We start from the raw sequence: 19,757 nt of genomic DNA, 5'->3' as shown, positions 1-19,757 counted from the left end.
TCCTTGTCTGACTCACCCCTTTCTCCTCTGCATGCACATGTGTTCTCCCCCACTGTGTGTGTGTGTGTGTGTACTGAACTCCACTGTGCTGTACTTGATTTGCTCCAATATGTAATTCATTCTCTCAGTAGAATGAGCTCCTTTGAGGGCAAAGACCAAGCCTTATTTGGCTGATAAGTGCATTCTTGACCTAGGAAAAATAGAGGTTCTTGGATTCTCTTAGTGAAAGAAAAGAAAGTCCACTGAATGTGCCTTGAACTTTTATTTTGCTGAACTGTTTTGATTGGCAGGGGTTCCAGTGTAAACTCCTGAGGTTTAAGGGGTTCCATCTTAAAATCAGTCTTTCTGGACCTTCTGTATGTCATTTGGGCCTAGGGTTGGGGAGGACCAGCATCTTTGACAGCTGGAAGACACAGATGGCCTGGAAGCCCACGGTCCTATGGTCCCTGACTAAGATTTGTGAACAGTCAGGTGCCCGGGCCTTTTACCTGAAGAATACTGGGGATGAACAGTTTCACCATTTTTTGAGGTGACTGAACAGAGAGCTGAAATTTCTCAAGCTACTTCTGGATTGTTCACAGTCTTCTTATGCCCTGTGGCACATCAGTGACTTCTCTCCCTTAGAGAGTGAGTTGACAGGTTTCATGAGTTGACAGGTTTCACGAGTTGACAGGTTTCACGGGAGGAACCATTCAGAAGTAAGGGAACAGTTTGTACTGTGTTCTGCTTCTGAGACAAGGCTAGATGGAAGTCAGCAACTGAAATCTAGCATGCATTGGGACAGACGCCTTCCTGTTTGTGAGGAAGGCAAGGAAACGAAAGCAGAACCTGGTGACTTGGGCTATGGGCTCAGACCTTCTTTCGGGTTATTTGCCAACAGACCCAAAGGTTTCAAGATTTATTGTCACTTGCTGGGCTTGGAGGAGGTGATGGCTGGATACATTTGTCTACTGGTTCTTGAGAAAGCTATGTTTATGTGAAGAAATTTCAGCTCCCTGATAGGGTCGTCTAGAATTGAATTTAATCTTCTCTATTCATTAATAATTATTTAGGCAGCAGAAAATGGATAAAGGAAGACTTGAAGTGTTTTATTTTATTTTATTTTATTTTAGATGGAGTCTTGCTCTATCCCCAGGTTGGAGTGTAGTGGTGTGATCTTGGCTCGCTGCAACCTCTACCTCCTGGGTTCAAGTGATTCTCCTGCCTCAGCCTCCAGAATAGCTGGGATTACAGGCGGGTGCCACCACACGCAGCTAATTTTTTTGCATTTTAGTAGAGACACGATTTCACCATGTTGGCCAGGATGGTGTTGATCTCCTGACCTCGTGATCCACCCATTTTGGCCTCCCAAAGTGCTGGAATTACAGACATGAGCCACCATGCCTGGCCCAAAGGGTTTTCTTTATATTGCGCAGTGAAGAAGACCTCATGAATAATCAAAACACCTTGATGTGTTTTGAGAACGAAAGGGCATCGTAAACTTAACCAGCAACCTCCCTGATGACACGAAGAACGTGGCCAGGTGGCTGCATGTTAACAGACTACCCAGCACGCGTGTTCCTTTTCCACTGAGAGGGCGAGAGCTGCCTGCCTTGTATTTGGGATGATGGTGAACTCCATAGGTTCCCCTCTGATCAGAAAGGCACAAGGTGATAAAAAGTGTGGTCCCACTTGATAGCAAACGGTACACTATCCTTCGTGTTTTGAGGTTACTTGCCAAAGTGTGCTTTGCCTTCCAAAATGGTTCTTTGGGGCTTTCTTGTAAACCACAGATTGAAGAATGTGGTTATCATGTTAAAGAAACATGCAAGAGGCTGGGCGCAGTGGCTCACGCCTGAATCCCAGCACTTTTTTTTTTTTTTTGATTGTATATTTTTTTGTTTGAGACTGAATCTTGCTCTGTCACCCAGGCTGGAGTGCAGTGGCACAATCTCGGCTCACTGCAGCCTCTGCCTCTTGGGTTCAAGCAATTCTCCTGTCTCAGATTCCTAAGTAGCGGGGATTACAGGCATGTACCACCATACCTGGCTGATTTTTGTATTTTTAGTAGAGAAGAGGTTTCACCATGTTGCCCAGGCTGGTCTCCAACTCACCCTCAGGTGATCTACCCACCTTGGCCTCCCAAAGTGCTGGGACTACAGGCACTGGTAGTCCCAGCTACTCAGAAGGCCGAGGTGGGAGATCACCTGAGCCCAGGAGGCAGAGGTTGCAGTGAGCCAAGATGTCACTACAGCCTGGGTGACAGAGTAAGACCCTGTGTCAAAGACAAAAAAGAAAAGAAAAACATTCTAAAAACATTCAAGAGCATTTCCTTCTAATATATGTAAACATTTGTTGAGTTTAGGAGCAAAGCCTAGCTGTGCCTGAGGGTAGAGAATTACAATTTAGTGAAATGTACACTGTTGAGAAGAGAGGGCACATTTTAAAGACACTACACAGAGAGCGCTCTGAATCTTCAGCTCCTCTAGCCGGCTGTTTGCTTGCCTTATTTTAATTATGGGTTTCGTATAGCTACATAAGTCTTTCCAAAAGACATTTCAGATATGTTCTCTGGGGCCCTTGGGCCCTTCAGTAAGAAGTGCCCTGGCTGAAAACCCACACAATTCACCTACAGAAGAAGCACTGTGATGGAGAGAGTGAGCAGAGGACCTTACAGTGGCTCTCACACCCACCTGGCTCCAGCTTGTCCAGTTCCTTTTGCCCTTGTGGGCCTGTGCCTCACCTCAGAAGTGGAGTTTCGGCCGGGCGCGGTGGCTCAAGCTTGTAATCCCAGCACTTTGGGAGGCCGAGGCGGGTGGATCACGAGGTCGAGAGATCAAGACCATCCTGGTCAACATGGTGAAACCCCGTCTCTACTAAAAATACAAAAAAATTAGCTGGGCATGGTGGCACGTGCCTGTAATCCCAGCTACTCAGGAGGCTGAGGCAGGAGAATTGCCTGAACCCAGGAGGCGGAGGTTGCGGTGAGCCGAGATGGCGCCATTGCACTCCAGCCTGGGTAACAAGGGCGAAACTCCGTCTCAAAAAAAAAAAAAAAAGAAGTGGAGTTTCTTCCCTTATGAAGAAGACCCATGAATTAATAACAGAATTGTCAGGAATGCTAAAACTATCTGAATGCCATGTATTGTTTTCAAGCTGTTAACTCCTGGAGGGGCTGGGTTGGCATTGTTTTCAAGGTTAGGATCCAAACACCAGCTCATCTATTCTCCAGCTGTTGTTTATCCTCCAGCTTCCTACAATAGTCAGGCACAAGATCTTATAAAAATAAGTTTGTGCTGCTACATGTTTTGGTGGGTAATAGGCATATTAGTAATGTCATCTTGTTTACTGAATGGGATGTAGGTGGGGGACGAGCACATCCGCATCCCTAAGAAACAGTGACATTTAAATGTAGTATGTTCCATCAGCTTCTCTCTGCCTTGCCCACCCCAACCCATTGATTGAGCCTTTTTTTTTAATATTTTATTTTTGAGACAGAGTCTGGCTCTGTCACTCAGGCTGAAATGCAATGATACGATCTTTACCGACTGCAACCTCCACCTCCCAAGTTCAAACGATTCTCCTGCCTCAGCCTCCCAAGTAGCTGGGATTATGGCACCAGCCACTACGCCCAGCTAATTTTTATATTTTTAATAGATATGGGGTTTTGCCATGTTGGCCAGGCTGGTCTCAAACTTCTGACCTCAAGTGATTTGCTTGCCTTGGCCTCCCAAAGTGTGGGATTATAGGCATGAGCCACTATGCCCAGCCTGATGGAGCCTTTTTACAACATCCCACCAGAAGGATCAAGTTCGCAGCTCCCTCAGCAGTCTATTTCATTTTTCATCCTTTTTAATTTTTTTTATTTGTACACCATATAGTACAAAATTCAGAACATACAAAAGGGCCAGGCACAGCAGCTCATCTCCACACCTGCCAGTCTTCCTCCCTTTTTCTCAAGTTAGTCCCCTTTTCTTCCTGTCCTTGCCCACCATTACCCTGGACTGGGCCTCTTGGCCTCTCTCCTGAGTGGCTGTACTAGCTCCTGCTTTTTGCACATCCGCTCTTTCCTCCCTCCAGTGTTTTCCACCCTGAATTTTTTTTTTTTTTAAGACATATCTGATCATACTACTTCCATACTTGGCACCTTTTGGTGGCTTTCAAGTGCTCATAGAATAAACAGCAAACTGCTCATCACGCCCCTCAAGGCTTTGCCTGGTCTGGTGCTTGCAGACCTCCAGGGCCGTTCTCACTGCCTGCAGTTCAGCCACAGGAACTAAACGTGCCCACTTTGTCTGCCAGAGTCTTATCTTGTCCTCTGGAGTGCTGATCTCTTTTCACCATCCCATCTAGTTACTGTTGACTCATCTTTTGGATCCAGGCTTCACTTCTTCAAGCCTTCACGGTCTCCCCAGACTAGGTCAAGTCCCCCACTACCCCACTTAAAACCGACCACACTATGTTTTCCTTCGCTATAACTTGTTAGGGTTATAATTTCCACTTATGTCTGTGATCACTGGATTAATAATTTTTTTATTCTTATTGATGTGAGATACTTTCTGCTACATATGAAACCATTTCATAAAGTACGAAGGATCCTAGAATAAAGGTGGTGATTATTTAAGATGCATGTTTATATATGAAGTGAAACTTTTTTTTTTTTTTTTTGAGATGGAGTTTCGCTCTTGTTACCCAGGCTGGAGTGCAATGGCGTGATCTCGGCTCACCACAACCTCTGCCTCCTGGGTTCAGGCAATTCTCCTGCCTCAGCCTCCTGAGTAGCTGGGATTACAGGCACACACCACCATGCCCAGCTAATTTTTTGTATTTTTAGGAGAGACGGGGTTTCACTGTGTTGACCAGGATGGTCTCGATCTCTTGACCTCGTGATCCACCCGCTTCGGCCTCCCAAAGTGCTAGGATTACAGGCGTGAGCCACCGTGCCGGCGAAGTGAAACTTTTAAGGGTGACATCCATGCTGATGATTGATGGTCAGCAGAGGAAAAGTCTTTCTTAGGAGCCCCTGCTGAACTGAACTAGGTCATTCTTCAATCCAACAGAAGCGCATTTTGGACACCAGAGTATGGGCACAGGGATTTTGCAGAAATTAACAAGATCCAGACAGGCCCTGCCGAGCAGCTCGTGCTACTGTATTTTAAAAACCCAAGATTACCCAAGATCTGTCTCCTTTATTTTTTTTCAGGTGGCCCAGAGCATTTTAGAAAACCTTATGCAAATTAAGTGATGGGAGCAACACTTTTTTTTTTTATCTAGGGAGATAATTTTTCCTTCTGCTTCCTTCTAATGATTCTTACCACCCTCCTCCTCTCCCCACTCTTTCATTTTTTTTTTTAAGGGACAGGATCTCACTGTGTTTCCCAGGCTGATCTCAAACTCCTGGCCTCCCTCAGCCTCCCTAAGTGCTGCTATTACAGGCGTGAACCATCAAACCCTGCCACTTCTTACCTCTTCTATTAAAAGATGTCTTTAGAAATATCCCCCCTGAAAAGGAGAGGCATCCTCTGAGAATTCAAGCCAAGTAAAGCTCATTTCACATCCCTTTTGTTGAACAGGAACTTCTGTGGTGTACACTCACCAGGAGTTGTTTTTGTGTCTGTCCTTTATCCCCAGGAAACCTGTAGGAAGTGTCAGGGACTCTGGAAAGAACATAATGGCCTCACCTGTGAAGAGCTGGCTGAAAAAGATGACATCAAGTACCGTACCTCTATGTGAGTAACAGAATTCAGAGGGGCTATGGGCTGATTCTCAACTTCCCCATTAACCTGCCTTTTGGCAGAGAGGGCATAGTGTTATAGGAAGAACACACTTGAGCCACCCCAATCTGGAGTGATCTTGGGGAAGTGACCTAACCCCTGAGCCTCTGTTTCCTCATTTCTGCAGCCTCATGGCGTTATTTCGGAAGACAAATTAACATATAAATGCCTGGCACATGTGAATTCAATAAGTGATAGTCCTCTTTTTCTTTACTGTCTAAATAAACAAGTGACATGTTTTAATTAGCTTAGACTGCACTAGTGTTGCTTATGTCTGTGTTAATGGATACTGTTGGCTTAAGACAAGTAGAGTTTCCCACCTCCAGAATACAAAATGATACATCTGTAATAATAACTGTTACTTATATAGTACTCTCTATGTGACTTAGCTCATTACAAATACACAGTGAATAAAATTCAGGCCAGGTGCAGTGGCTCACACCCGTAATCCCAGCACTTTGGGAGGCCGAGGCAGGGCGGATCACAAGGTTAAGAGATCGAGACCATCCTGGCCAACATGTTGAAACCCCGTCTCTACTTAAAAAAAAAAATACCGGGCCGGGCGCGGTGGCTCAAGCTTGTAATCCCAGCACTTTGGGAGGCCGAGGCGGGTGGATCACGAGGTCGAGAGATCAAGACCATCCTGGTCAACATGGTGAAACCCCGTCTCTACTAAAAATACAAAAAAATTAGCTGGGCATGGTGGCACGTGCCTGTAATCCCAGCTACTCAGGAGGCTGAGGCAGGAGAATTGCCTGAACCCAGGAGGCGGAGGTTGCGGTGAGCCGAGATCGCGCCATTGCACTCCAGCCTGGGTAACAAGAGCGAAACTCCGTCTCAAAAAAAAAAAAAAAAAAATACGGGCCGGGTGCGGTGACTCAAGCCTGTAATCCCAGCACTTTGGGAGGCCGAGGCGGGTGGATCACGAGGTCAAGAGATCGAGACCATCCTGGTCAACATGGTGAAACCCCGTCTCTACTAAAAATACAAAAAATTAGCTGGGCATGGTGGCGTGTGCCTGTAATCCCAGCTACTCAGGAGGCTGAGGCAGGAGAATTGCCTGAACCCAGGAGGCGGAGGTTGTGGTGAGCCGAGATCGTACCATTGCACTCCAGCCTGGGTAACAAGAGTGAAACTCCACCTCAAAAAAAAAAAAAAAAAAATACAAAAAAATTAGCTGGGTCTGGTGGCATGTGCCTGTAGTCCCAGCTACCCGGGAGGCTGAGGCAGGAGAATTGCTTGAACCCGGAAGGTGGAGGTTGCAGTGAGCCAATATCGCACCACTGCACTCCAGCCTAGCGCCTGGCAACGAACGAGACTCTATCTCAAAAAAAAAAAAAAAAAAAAAAAATTAGCTGGGTGTGGTGGTGCGTGCTAGTAATTCCAACTACTCAGGAGGCTGAGGCAGGAGAAGTACTTGAACCCCAGAGGCCGAGGTTGTAGTGAGCCCAGATCGTGCCACTGCACTCCAGCATGGACAAGAAGAATGAAATTCCGTCTCAAAAATAAAAATAAAAAGGAAACATGCAGCGATTGAAGTAATACTGAAATTTCCTTCTCTCTCTCTTGTGACAGTCTAGCTTTGCCGCACAGTTGAGGGTGCATATCTATCTCCTTAGATTATTCGGAGATTGTCTCACAGCCTGACGTGGTAGCTCATGCCTGTAATCCTGACATTTTGGGAGGCCAAGGCAGGCAGATCACTTGAGCTCACGAGTTTGAGACCAGCCTGGACAACATAGCAAAACCTCATGTCTACAAAAATAAAAAAATTAAAAAATTAAAAAGTGTTATCCAGGAGTGCTGGGCACACACTTGTAGTTCCAGCTACTTGGAGGGCCAAGGTGGGAGAATCACTCACACCTGGGAGTTCAAGGCTGCAGTGAGCTGAGATCGTGCCACTGCACTCTAGCCTGGGAGACAAAGTGAGACTGTCTCAAAAAAGAAAAAAAAAAAGAGAGAGAGAGATTGTCTTAACTGCCTGCTTCACCCTTCCCTGAAGGTGGTGTTCTCATCTGCATGATTATAACTAGACCGTGGCCACATTTACACTCAAACCCAAAGGAAGTGGGAAATAGACAAGTTGCTAGGGAGGCGGCTTTTCTTGATGTTGTAAGTGATGCAGGAATTATATATATCTCACTTTCGCTTATACCCCATTGGTCTAAACTGTCACATAGGCAAGGCAAGCACCATATGTAGCCTGTAGTTGGGTGACTTTATGTCCAGTTTAAATATGAAGGATATGGAAGGGGTTTGGTCCTCAGAAAATAAAGTGGCCAATGGCAATTTGGGGTAATAAGCAGTCTCCCAAGTATGCAGTACAGGTGGGTATCATTATCTTCATCTTACAGATGAGGCCCATGTAACTTGCCCTTGGTTGTAGGACCTTGAGACAGAGAGGTTATATGGATTATCTGAGTAGACCCAATCTAATTACGAATCCTTAAAATCGGAGAGCCCTGGCCAGGTGCGGTGGCTCAAGCCTATCCCAGCACTTTGGGAGGCCAAGGCGGGTGGATCACGAGCTCAAAAGATCGAAACCATCCTGGCCAACATGGTAAAACCCTGTCTCTACTAAAAATACAAAAAAAAATTAGGTGGGTATGGTGGCATGTGCCTGTAGACCCAGGCAGGCTGAGGCAGGAGAATTGCTTGAACCCAGGAGGCAGAGGTTGCAGTGAGCAGAGATCGTGCCACTGCACTCCAGCCTGGCTCCTGGCAACAGAGCAAGACTCTGTCTCAAAAAAAAAAAAAAAATCAGAGAGCCCTTAGTATAGAGCAAAGAGTCAGACAGATGTGAGAAGGACTTGACCTCCTGTTGCTGGCTTTGGAGGTGGATGAAGGGGGCCATGAGCCAAGGATTGAGGCAGCCTGTAGAAATTAGGAACAACTCTCAGCTGACAGCCACCACGAAATAGAGACCCTGGTCCTACAACCTCAACTGATTTCTGCAAACAACTCAAATGAGCAGCAAACATACTCTCTCCTTAAGCTTCCAGGAAGGAATGCAGCCCTATAGTCAGGCGTCTGAACTATTCCAGGACTCAGTAGCAGGCTGTGAGATGTTTATTGGAAGGAGAATCACTTACAAAGCATAGCCTTCATTCTGATTCTCCTCTCAGTTCCTACTACCAGTTCCACTCAGCATCTTGGTCTTCCATATGTGGCCCACCACTGCGTCCTGTTTAAACCTAGCAGCCTTTTACATCAGCAGTAAGTGGATAAGAGCAAAACATTCAAATGTGATAGATATTGATTCCAAAAATCAAAAACAGCCTCCCAGATGTTGTGCTTCTTCCTTAGTGATAGAGGATATTTCTGTCGTGAACCTATCTTTGGAAGGGATGTCATGATACATATGCCTGACCTCCAGACCGCCAGAATTTTATAGAGATTACACATTCCTACATTCAAGGGATTTCTCTCTCACCTTCTGGCATTCATGTAGCATATTAATGCATCCTGCTATCCCTGCTACTTTTTGTTGACCAGATTCTATCTGCATGTCCTTCAAATAGTAGAACAGTATGTTATCCTATTGGACGACAGATAATCAAGGTCCTCACTGGGACTCTGATAATCAAGGTCCTCACTAGGTCCTGCTGGTGTTCTCTGATTATTGAACAGAGAGTAAAAGCATTTTCCAAATCAATCACAACATACCAGTTGCCAGGGGCTATTTGTTTGTTCTGGTGAGAAATGACATCTGGAACCGCCGCTGCATTTAGTCAGCACCATTTGAGGCTTAGAGTAGTACAGTGTCCCCCAAGAGCCATTTTTCTGTACAAGCCAAATGAGAAGTAAAAAGAGATGTGAGAGAATCATCACCTCTGCATCTTAGAAGTCTTTGGTGGTGGGGCCAATCTTGAAGATGCCCACAGGAATCTGGGGGTGTTTTTAGAGACAGGGTGCTCCAGAGGCTTCTGTTTGCCTTTTCTTATCATATAGCCCCACTGAGACCAAAGAGTCACAGAATTCTGCCAATTGTCAAAACTTCCCCCCCGCCCTTGTAACAGGGTCTTACCCTGTCATCCAGGCTGGAGTGCAATGACACAGTCACAGCTCACCTCAGCCTTGACCTTGTGAGCTGGAGTGATCCTCCCTCCCAGTCTCTGTCTGTCTGTCTGTCTGTCTCTCTCTCTCTCTCTCTTTTTTTTTTTCCAGATTCTCCCTCTGTCACCCAGGCTAGAGTGCCTCGGCTCACTGCAACCTTCACCTCCCACGTGCAAGCGATTCTCCTGCCTCAGCCTTCCATGTAACTGGGATTACAGGCACCCACCACCATGCCCGGCTAATTTTTGGATTTTTAGTAGAGACAGAGTCACCATGTTGACCATGGTGGACCAGTCTGGGCTCAAACTCCTGACCTCAGATTATCCGCCCACCTTGGCCTCCCAAAGTGCTGGGATTACAGGCATGAGCTACCACACCCAGCTGTCCATTTCTTTCTTGTTTTTAAACTGCTATAGGATTTTCAAGCAAATCCAAATCCCTGACAGCATGTCATTTTACCCATAAAAACTTTTTTTCTTATATAGCACTTAACTTTATCACTACTAACAAAACTAACATTGAAATATTAAGTGTTTGATATCTCATACCAACTGAACAGTTCCCTTAATTGTCTCAAACTAGCTTTATGTGTATGCTGCAGTTAGTTTGTTAAGGTCAGGATCCAAACAAGATTCATCAAATTTGATAATTATTTCTCTTAAGTGAGGATACTCTCTCTCTGCCAACACACTTTGTGTTATGCCATTCACTCACTGAAAAAAAAAGGGTAACTGGCCTGTAGAATGTTTTCTAGAGTTGGCTGGTTTCTCGTGGTAACATTTAGTTTGTTCTTCTGTCACCTATATCATTTGTTTTTCTGTCCCCTACATCTTCTGTAAATTAAAATTTAGATCTAGGTGGCCCACCACTCTAGGTGGCCCACCATGTAATACTTCTAAGCAAGTGAATGACATGGCCTAAGTTACATGATTTTGGTGGCTCCATGGCAAGTAGCTTTAAAGAAAGCTAGACTTGAATTAAGGAGAAAATTTAGAAGGCCATTACAGTAGTCTAAGCCTATCATATGGCTCCAAATTAGGTTTGTAGTATTGTAAGTGGAGAAGAGGGGATAAATTTAAGGAATATTTAAGATGTGGCTGGGCACGATGGCTCACGCTTGTAGTCCCAACACTTTGGGAGGCCAAGGCGGGTGAATCACCTGAGGTCGAGAGTTCGAGACCAGCCTGGCCAACATGGAGAAATCCCATCTCTACTGAAAATACAAAATTAGCCAAGTGTGGTGGTACATGCCACCAGCTACTCGGGAGGCTGAGGCAGGAGAAGCCCTTGAACCCAGGAGGCAGAGATTGCCATGAGCTGCGATTGCACCATTGCACTACAGTCTGGGCTGGGCAACAGGAGCAAAACTCTGTCTCAGAAAAAAGAAAAAGAAAAATTTAAGATGTAAAATTGACATGTCCTGGTGGCTGATAGATACAAGAAGTAAGAATGGAAGGAGTCTAGGGTGATTCTCAGGATTCTAGTATGGGTGAGAAAAATACACCAGCTAACCCTAAGAACCAGGAATGGGAGAGATTAAGTAAGTATTGAAAAATGAATGACTGCCACACCTGTAACCTGAGTACTTTGGGAAGCCAAGGTGGAAGGATCGCTTGAGCCCAGGAGTTCAAGATCAGCCTGGGCAACAAAGTGAGACCCTCTCTCTACAGAAAACCTAAAAATTAGCCAGGCATGGTGACACATTCCTATAGTCCCAGGGAGGCTGAGGCAGGAGGATCTCTTGAAGCCAGGAGTTCGAAGCTGCAGTGAGCTGTGATTATATAACTGTACTTTAGCCTGGACAACAGAGCAAGACCATTTTTCAAAAAAAAAAAAATTGAAGGTTTCAGATGTGGACATAGCAAATCAGCTACATTATTCACCAAACTTGAGTTCTTCTCAAAAAATGCACTCACTTAAGGGAGTAACATCACAATAAAATGGCAGTTCCTTACGGAACTCCAGAAATTCTCCCACCAAAGCAACAATTGACCTGGCAAAAACTGCCAGAGGCAACCTTTTCTCCTTTTTTTTCACCTTTCACAACTTCCTCAGGACCAAAACAGCTCCCAGTGGATTTCATTGAAAATATTTAAATGCATATACCAGCTGCAGCTGCCCAAGGCAATGAGTAACACAAGGGCAATCCACAGACAGATCTAGAAGACTACGTACATGTCTAGGGTTCAGCACACGCTCAGAAAAACCCAAAGACCCGGGCTTTCACCTCAAACTGAGCTTTAGTTTCTGTGCTAACAGGAAGTCAAAAACGTTAAGAAAGTTACAAATGACCTGGCTGAATTGACTCAGAGTACCCCAACTACACAGATCAGGATGGTTCTTTCATCTTCTTTTTCTTCTAGCATTGATCACTAAGCTAATAGAATAAAGACTTCAACGACCACATACAAAAAATAGTGTTTACAAAAATAACCTTTTTTTTTTGAGATGGAGTCTTGCTCTTTCGCCAGGCTGGAGTACAGTGGTGTGATCTAGGCTCATTGCAACCTCCGTCTCCGGGTTCAAGCAATTCTGCCTCAGCCTCCTGAGTAGCTGAGACTATGGGTATGTGCCACCACACCCAGCTAATTAATTTTGTGTTTTTCATAGAGACGGGTAGAGATTGAGACCATCCTGGCTAACTCCATCTCTGGACCTCATGATCTGCCCACCTTAGCCTCCCAAAGTGCTGGGATTACAGGCATGAGCTACTGCACCTGGCCCCCCTGCTTTTTTGTGGTTTTGTCTGTCTGTTTGTTTGTTTGTTTGAGGTGGAGTCTTGCTCTGTTGACCAGGTTGGAGTGCAGTGGCAGTGATGAGATCTTGGCTCACTGCAACCTTTGCCTCCAGCCTCAAGCAGTTCTCATCTCAGTCTCCTGAGTAGCTGGGATTACAAGCATGCAATCACCATGCCCGGCTTATTTACAAAAATAACTTTTAAAAGTCACTAAACAATCACAAATCACACAACAAGCAACCTGATTTCTAGACTCTTCTCATAGTATAATATTCAAAATATCCACTTTTGAACAATGATTACAAGGCAAACAGGAAAGTATGGCCCATTCATAGGGAAAAAAGTAGTTGATAGAAATCATCTCTGAGGACACATTGGGCATACTAGACAAATGCTTTCAATCAGTTCTCTTAAATATGCTCAAAAAAGCCCAGGGAAACCATGGGCAAAGAACTAAAGGAAACCTGGAGCACAGTGTATGAACAAGTAGACAGTATCGATAGAAATTAGGAAAAGAAGCCAACAGAAATACTCTACCCCAAATTTACAGTAACTGAGATGAAAAATACACTAGAAGAATTCAGTAGCAGATTTGAGCAGGCGGAAGAATCAGAGATGATCTTGAAGGTAAGGCTATTGAAAGTATGTAGTTGGAGGAAGAGCAAAAGGAGAAAAGATGAAGAAAAGTAAGTAGAGCCTAAGTGTCCTGTAGAACATCATCAGATACACCAATATTCATCTTAAGGGGAAGCCCAAAGGAGAGCAGAGAGCAAAATGAACAGAAGGAATATAGAACAAATAATGGCTGAAAACTTCCCAAATCTGATGAAGAATAAGAATCTATATACATCCAAGAAGCTGAAGGAACTCCAAGTAGGATGAATTCAAAGAAGTCCACACCACGACATATCAGAGTCAAAACTGTTCAAAGCCAAAGACACATAGAAAATCTAGAAAAAAGAACAGCCCAATCAGAAAACAGGCAAACAGGCCAGGCATAATGGCTCATGCCTGTAATCCCAGGACTTTGAGAGGCCGAGCCGGGTGGATCATGAGGTCAGGAGTTTAAGACCAGCCTGGGCAATATGGTAAAACCCTATCTCTACGAAAAATACAAAAATTAGCCAGGTGCAGTGGCATGTACCTGTAATCCTGCTACTCAGGAAGCTGAGGCAGGAGAATCTCTTGAAACCGGGAGGCAGAGGTTACAGTCAGCCAAGATCATGCTGCCGTACTCAGCTGAGATGACAGTGTGAGACTCCATCTCCAAAAACAGAAAAAAAGGGCCAGGCATGGTGGCTCACACCTGTAATCCCAGCACTTTGGGAGGCCAAGGCAGGCAGATCACAAGGTAAGGAGATGGAAACCAGCCTGACCAACACAATAAACACTATCTCTACTAAAAATACAAATTTTGCTGGGCATGGTGGTGGTTGCGTATAATCCCAGCTACTCGGAGGCTGAGACAGAAGAATCACTCGAACTGGGGAGGCAGCGATTGCAGTGATCCAAGATCACGCCACCACACTCTAGCCTGGGCAACAGAATGAGACTCGTCTTTTTTTTTTCTTTTTTTTGTTTTTGTTTTTTTGAGACGGAGTTTCACTCTTGTTACCCAGGCTGGAGGGCAATGGCGCGATCTCAGCTCACCGCAACCTCTGTCTCCTAGGTTCAGGCAATTCTCCTGCCTCAGCCTCCTAAGTAGCTGGGATTACAGGCATGTGCCACCATGCCCAGCTAATTTTTTGTATTTTTAGTAGAGACGGGGTTTCACCATGTTGACTAGGATGGTCTCGATCTCTTGACCTCGTGATCCACCCGCCTTGGCCTCCTAAAGTGCTGGGATTACAGGCTTGAGCCACCCCGCCCGGCCCGAGACTCTGTCTTTAAAAAAAAAAAAAGGAAAGAAAAGAGAGGCAAAGAGCCAGGCACAATGCCTCACACATGTAATCCCAACACTTACGAGAGGCCAAGGTCAAACAGATAACTCAAGCCCAGGAATTTAAGATCAGCCTAGACAACATGATGAAACCCAGTCTCTGCAAAAAATTTAAAAATTAGCTGGGCATGATGGCTTGAGCCTGTATTCCCAGCTACTCAGAAGGCTGAGATGGGAATTTACTTGAGCCCAGGAGGCAGAGGTTGCAGTGAGCTGAACAACATAGTGAGACAATTTTTTTTTTTTTAAAGGGCAAACATTGTGAATTGATACTTCTCCAAAAAGATGTACAAATGACCAGCAAGCGGGCCGGGCGTGGTGGCTCAAACCTGTAATCCCAGCACTTTGGGAGGCCGAGGCAGGTGGATCACAAGGTCAGGAGATCGAGACCATCCTGGTCAACATAGTGAAACCCCATCTCTACTAAAAATATAAAAAATTAGCTGGGCATGGTGGCGCATGCCTGTAATCCCAGCTACTCAGGAGGCTGAGGCAGGAGAATTGCCTGAACCCAGGAGGCGGAGGTTGCAGTGAGCCGAGATCATGCCATTGCACTCCAGCCTGGGTAAAAAGAGCGAAAATCCGTCTCAAAAAAAAAAAAAATGACCAACAAGCACATGAAAGCATGCTGAGCATCATTAATCATTAGGGAAATGCAAATCAAAACTACAGTAAGATACCACTTCTCACCTATTAGGATGGCTATAATCAAAACAATGGAAATAACAGGTGTTAACTGGGATATAGAAAAAATGACACTAACATACACTGAGGTGGGAATATAAAATAGTGCAGCCACCATCATTAACAGTTTGGCTTTCCCTAATAAGTTAAACATAGAATTACCATATGACCCAGCAGTTGCACTCTCAGGTACACACCCAACATAAGTGAAAACAGGTATCCATACAAAACTTGTGCAGGCATGTTCATTTTAGCACAATTCACAGTAACCAAAAAGTGAAAATAACTCAAACGTCCGTCAAGTGATTAATAGTTAAACAAATGTGATACATTCGTATAATTGGAATATTATCCAACCATGAAAATAAATGAAGTAACCTGATACATGCTACAACACAGGTGAACCTGGAAAGCAACATGCTAAGTGAAAGAAGTCAGGCACAAAAGGCAGATGTATTATTTCCATTCCTATGAAATATCCAGAGGCATATGGGTATTTGCCCAGCTACAGAATGGCAATCTGTAGAGCTGAAAAGCAGGTTGTGGGCTGCAGGAGTGGGTAAGAAGGTGAAATACCTGCTTCGTGGGTGTACAGGGTTTCCTTTTGGGGTTATGAAAGTCACCTGGAACTAGAGAGTATGTTGATGGTATGACATTTTGAATACTCAGTATATCTCTGAATTGGATACATTAGAATAGTTTAAAAGGTCAATTTTATGTGCACTTTACCACAATGAAAGCATGCATAAACACATGCATCCTCACACAAAAGGGAGGGGCTGAGATCTGAAGAGCATGGCATGTGCCACCATCTGAATACGGCTCCCAGAGAGGAGTTACCATATGCTGGCTGGTGGTGAGCACAGATAACTACAGGAGTACGGGCTGTCGCCGGCTATGTAGAGGAGGCCCTGAGCCTTCCTGTGTGAGCGCAAGGTCAACAGCCACAGTCAGAGCTCACGCTTCTTTTCCTGTCCTGCCCCAGGAGCACATCCTGCAGGGCTGTGTTTCCTTCCTGGCTGAGAATCTAGTTGCCAAACCACCTTTCCTCTGAAGGAATCAACCATGATGTTTCCCCAGTTCCATTTTTCACTTTTATATTACTGGGTAGGTAGTTACCACATCCCATAATAGCACTTTATTCTGGCCCTATCCAGTACTGTTCTTACAAATGCAGAAGCAAAGAACTTGAATAGACATTTGTGCAATATTGAATAGCTGTATGAACATTTTAGCAGTGTTGAGTTGCAGGCATGTTTTATGTATTCCTCTGTCCATTTTAGGAGAGGCTTTTCTTTTCCCTCCATACGCATTATTTCATGTCAGTGCCAGACAAATTGGATGAGCAAGCAAATAAACCCTCTTTACAAGCCTTCGCGAAAAGACGGTATCCTTTATTCTTTACAGCCTCTTCTCTCTCACGCTGCAGCCTGAGCAGCTTCCCAAGGAAAGTCAGCCAACCCGAGGCAACTAGAGTGCCACAGAATAAAGCCACACCTCAGTCTCATGGGTGCTCTTACAGATTTTGTGCCATAAAAGATTGCAGTTGTGTTTGGGCACATAGCTTTTCCAGTTGAAAAGTTTTTCATCAGAACCTTGAGTCTGGCCAGGCGCAGTTGCTCACACTTGTAATCCCAACACTTTGGGAGGCTGAGGCAGGCAGATCACTTGAGATCAGGAGTTCAAGACCAGTCTGGTCAACATGAAACTTCATTGCTACTAAAAATACAAAAATTAGCCAGGCGTGGTGGTGCGTTGGCACGTGCCTGTGGTCCCAGCTACTTGGGAGGATGAAGCATGAGAATCGCTTGAACCTCCAGGAGATAGAGGTTGCAGTGAGTCTCCAAAAAAAAAAAAAAAAAAAACCTAGTACAGTACAGGAGCTCATGCCTGTAATCCCAGCACTTTGGGAGGCCAAGGCAGGTGGATCACAAAGTCAGGAGTTAAAGACCGGTCTGGCCAACATGGTGAAACCCTGTTTCTACTAAAAATACAAAAATTAGCTGGGTGTGGTGGCACATGCCTGTAATGCCAGCTACTCGGGATACTGGCAGTAAAATCTCTTGAACTACGGAGGTTAAGGTTGCAGTGAGCTGAGATGGAGCCTCTGCACTCCTGGCTGAGCAACAGAGTGAGACTCTCTCAAAAAGAAGATATAGATATAGATATATATAAAACCTTGAGTCGTAGAACATTGAGTAGTGTCTTCATAGTTCCTGAGTAAAATCAGGAACACATGTACTACTAAGGTGACATGTTTAGGTAACAGTACTAAATTCATTTTATCTAAATTTCCTCTCCTTGACGATGTTTTTTGAGATGGAGTCTCACTTTGTTACACAGGCTAGAGTGCAGTGACATAGTCTCGGCTCACTGCAGCTGCGGCTTAAATGTCCTGAGTTTAAGTGATTCTCCTGCCTCAACCTCTCAAGTAGCTGGGATTACAAGTGTACACCACCACACCCAGCTAATTTTTGTATTTTTAATAGAGACAGAGTTTTGCCATGTTGGTCAGGCTGGTCTCAAATTCCACACCTCAAGTGATTCACAGGCATGAGCCACAGTACCCAGCCAGCCAGTGTTTTCTATTCAATAAAACTTAGAACTCTGTTTTGTGACTTGAATTGGGTTTAAGTTCTTTTCAAGAGAATTTAGCAGGTAGACCTGCCTTCATTTTAGCCTACTCACAGATTAGACCTAACTAAATAGCAGATAGTTTTTAATGCATTTTTCTGTTTTTAAGCATGTGATCTGGCTTCTAAGGAACATACTACCACAGTGTTCTAAATATCAGTCATGAAAGACACTCACCTGCCCCACACTCACCTGGGTACTCTTACTTAGCAGGAGAACTGGGAGCAGTGGGAAGAAGGCTGCATGTTCCCAGCCTTAGAAGAGTCTACAGATCAGAACTCACTCTGAGTGTTACTGGCTTTAGGCCGGTGTAGTTCTTCCAGTTCCCTACTCTTGAGTGCCTACTCGCAGGAATGAGCAGTTGCTTAGAGCCATGGGGAGAGCCCTAGTTTCCACCAGTCCAGCTTTGGGGTCCTTTGTGCTCTACCCTGGTCTCAGGAGCATACCTCTGGAGTTGTTCCTCTCAAGACCATACTTGCTCATGCCAGGTGGGTACAGCAGCACAGCTCCTGCTGTTTGCCTTCAGAGCACTCAGCAGTAGAAGGCAGACACATAAACAATCACAGCCCGAGGTGGTAATTGTTACTTCATAGTTGTGAGCAGAACACTACAGAAGTTCTGTCGTTTATGCACTAGTCACCTGCCCTCCCTCTCACTCAGCTCAGATAGCTCTGAAAAGTGGTAGTCTCCCTATAAGCTTCCTGTGAGCCAGGGCTGAGTCATGTGTATGCCCATGTCCTGGACACAGGGAGTGTGGGATTCTGACACGGGAAGTGGCTTCTGCTAGCGAAGAAGACATAGACTGTTCCCACCCATGTCTATCCCACCTTCAAAAATCAGGTATTCAAAAATCAGGTATGTAACAGGTTTATTCTTACCGGCTCTCAGTTTCCCAGCTTTATATATGCATTAACAGATACATAAGGGCCAGCACGGTGGCTCACGCCTGTAGTCTCAGCACCTTGGGAGGTCAAGGCAGGAGAATTGCTTTCACCCAGCATTTCAAGACCAGCCTGGGCAATATAGCAAGACTCCATGTCTTTAAAAAAAAAAAAAATTTTTTTTTTTTTTTTTTTTTTGAGACGGAGTTTCGCCCTTGTTACCCAGGCTGGAGTGCAATGGCGCGATCTCGGCTCACCGCAACCTCCGCCTCCTGGGCTCAGGCAATTCTCCTGCCTCAGCCTCCTGAGTAGCTGGGATTACAGGCACGTGCCACCATGCCCAGCTAATTTTTTGCACTTTTAGTAGAGACGGGGTTTCACCATGTTGACCAGGATGGTCTCGATCTCTCGACCTCGTGATCCACCCGCCTCGGCCTCCCAAAGTGCTGGGATTACAGGCTTGAGCCACCGCGCCCAGCTATTTTTTTTTTTTTAATTAATCGGGCATGGTGGTACATACCTGTAATCCCATCTGTTCAGGAGACTAAGGTGGGAGATTCTTGAGCCCAAGAGTTTGAGGTCACAAACTCACTACTATACTCCAGACTGGGTGACATAGCAAGACCTTATCTCAAAGTTTGTATATGTGTATGTATCACATGTAATTTAGGAAGACCTTGAGTTTTTTTCTCTCCATTCTATATATATATATATATATATATATATATATATGTATATACATATATGTATATATATGTATATACATATATGTATATATACGTATATATATACACATATATATACACATATACATATATACAAATATATATATATATATATATATATTTTTTTTTTTTTTAAATAGAGACGGGGTTTCACTATGTTGCTCATACGAGTCTCAAACTCCTGAGCTCAAGTGATCTTCCTGCTTTAGCCTCTCAAAATTCTGGGATTACAGTCATGCACTACTGTGTCTAGCCTTTTCTCTCCATTTTAAACCTATGGATTTCTATAACAAATATAGCAGTCCTTTTCTAAATGCCAGGTATTAGGCACTATGTCAGGGTGCTTTA

The 19,757-nt window shown here is 44.7% G+C and overlaps 1 protein-coding gene across 6 annotated transcripts in view; it reads left to right on the top strand.

Annotated features, from left to right (window-relative positions):
* Positions 1–19,757, top strand: part of RNF216 (ring finger protein 216) — a 167,597-nt gene that overhangs the window by 121,387 nt on the left and 26,453 nt on the right. For all 6 annotated transcript variants that reach the window (XM_010344821.3, XM_010344822.3, XM_003934252.4 and 3 more), the window contains exon 14: positions 5,611–5,708. In XM_010344821.3, coding sequence (XP_010343123.2) covers positions 5,611–5,708 — 98 coding nt within the window. The remainder of the gene's footprint in view (positions 1–5,610; positions 5,709–19,757) is intronic.

Source organism: Saimiri boliviensis, chromosome 20 (assembly GCF_048565385.1).
Source record: "Saimiri boliviensis isolate mSaiBol1 chromosome 20, mSaiBol1.pri, whole genome shotgun sequence".
Taxonomy (NCBI): Eukaryota; Metazoa; Chordata; class Mammalia; order Primates; family Cebidae; genus Saimiri; species Saimiri boliviensis.
This window is presented reverse-complemented; position numbering and strand designations above follow the sequence as displayed.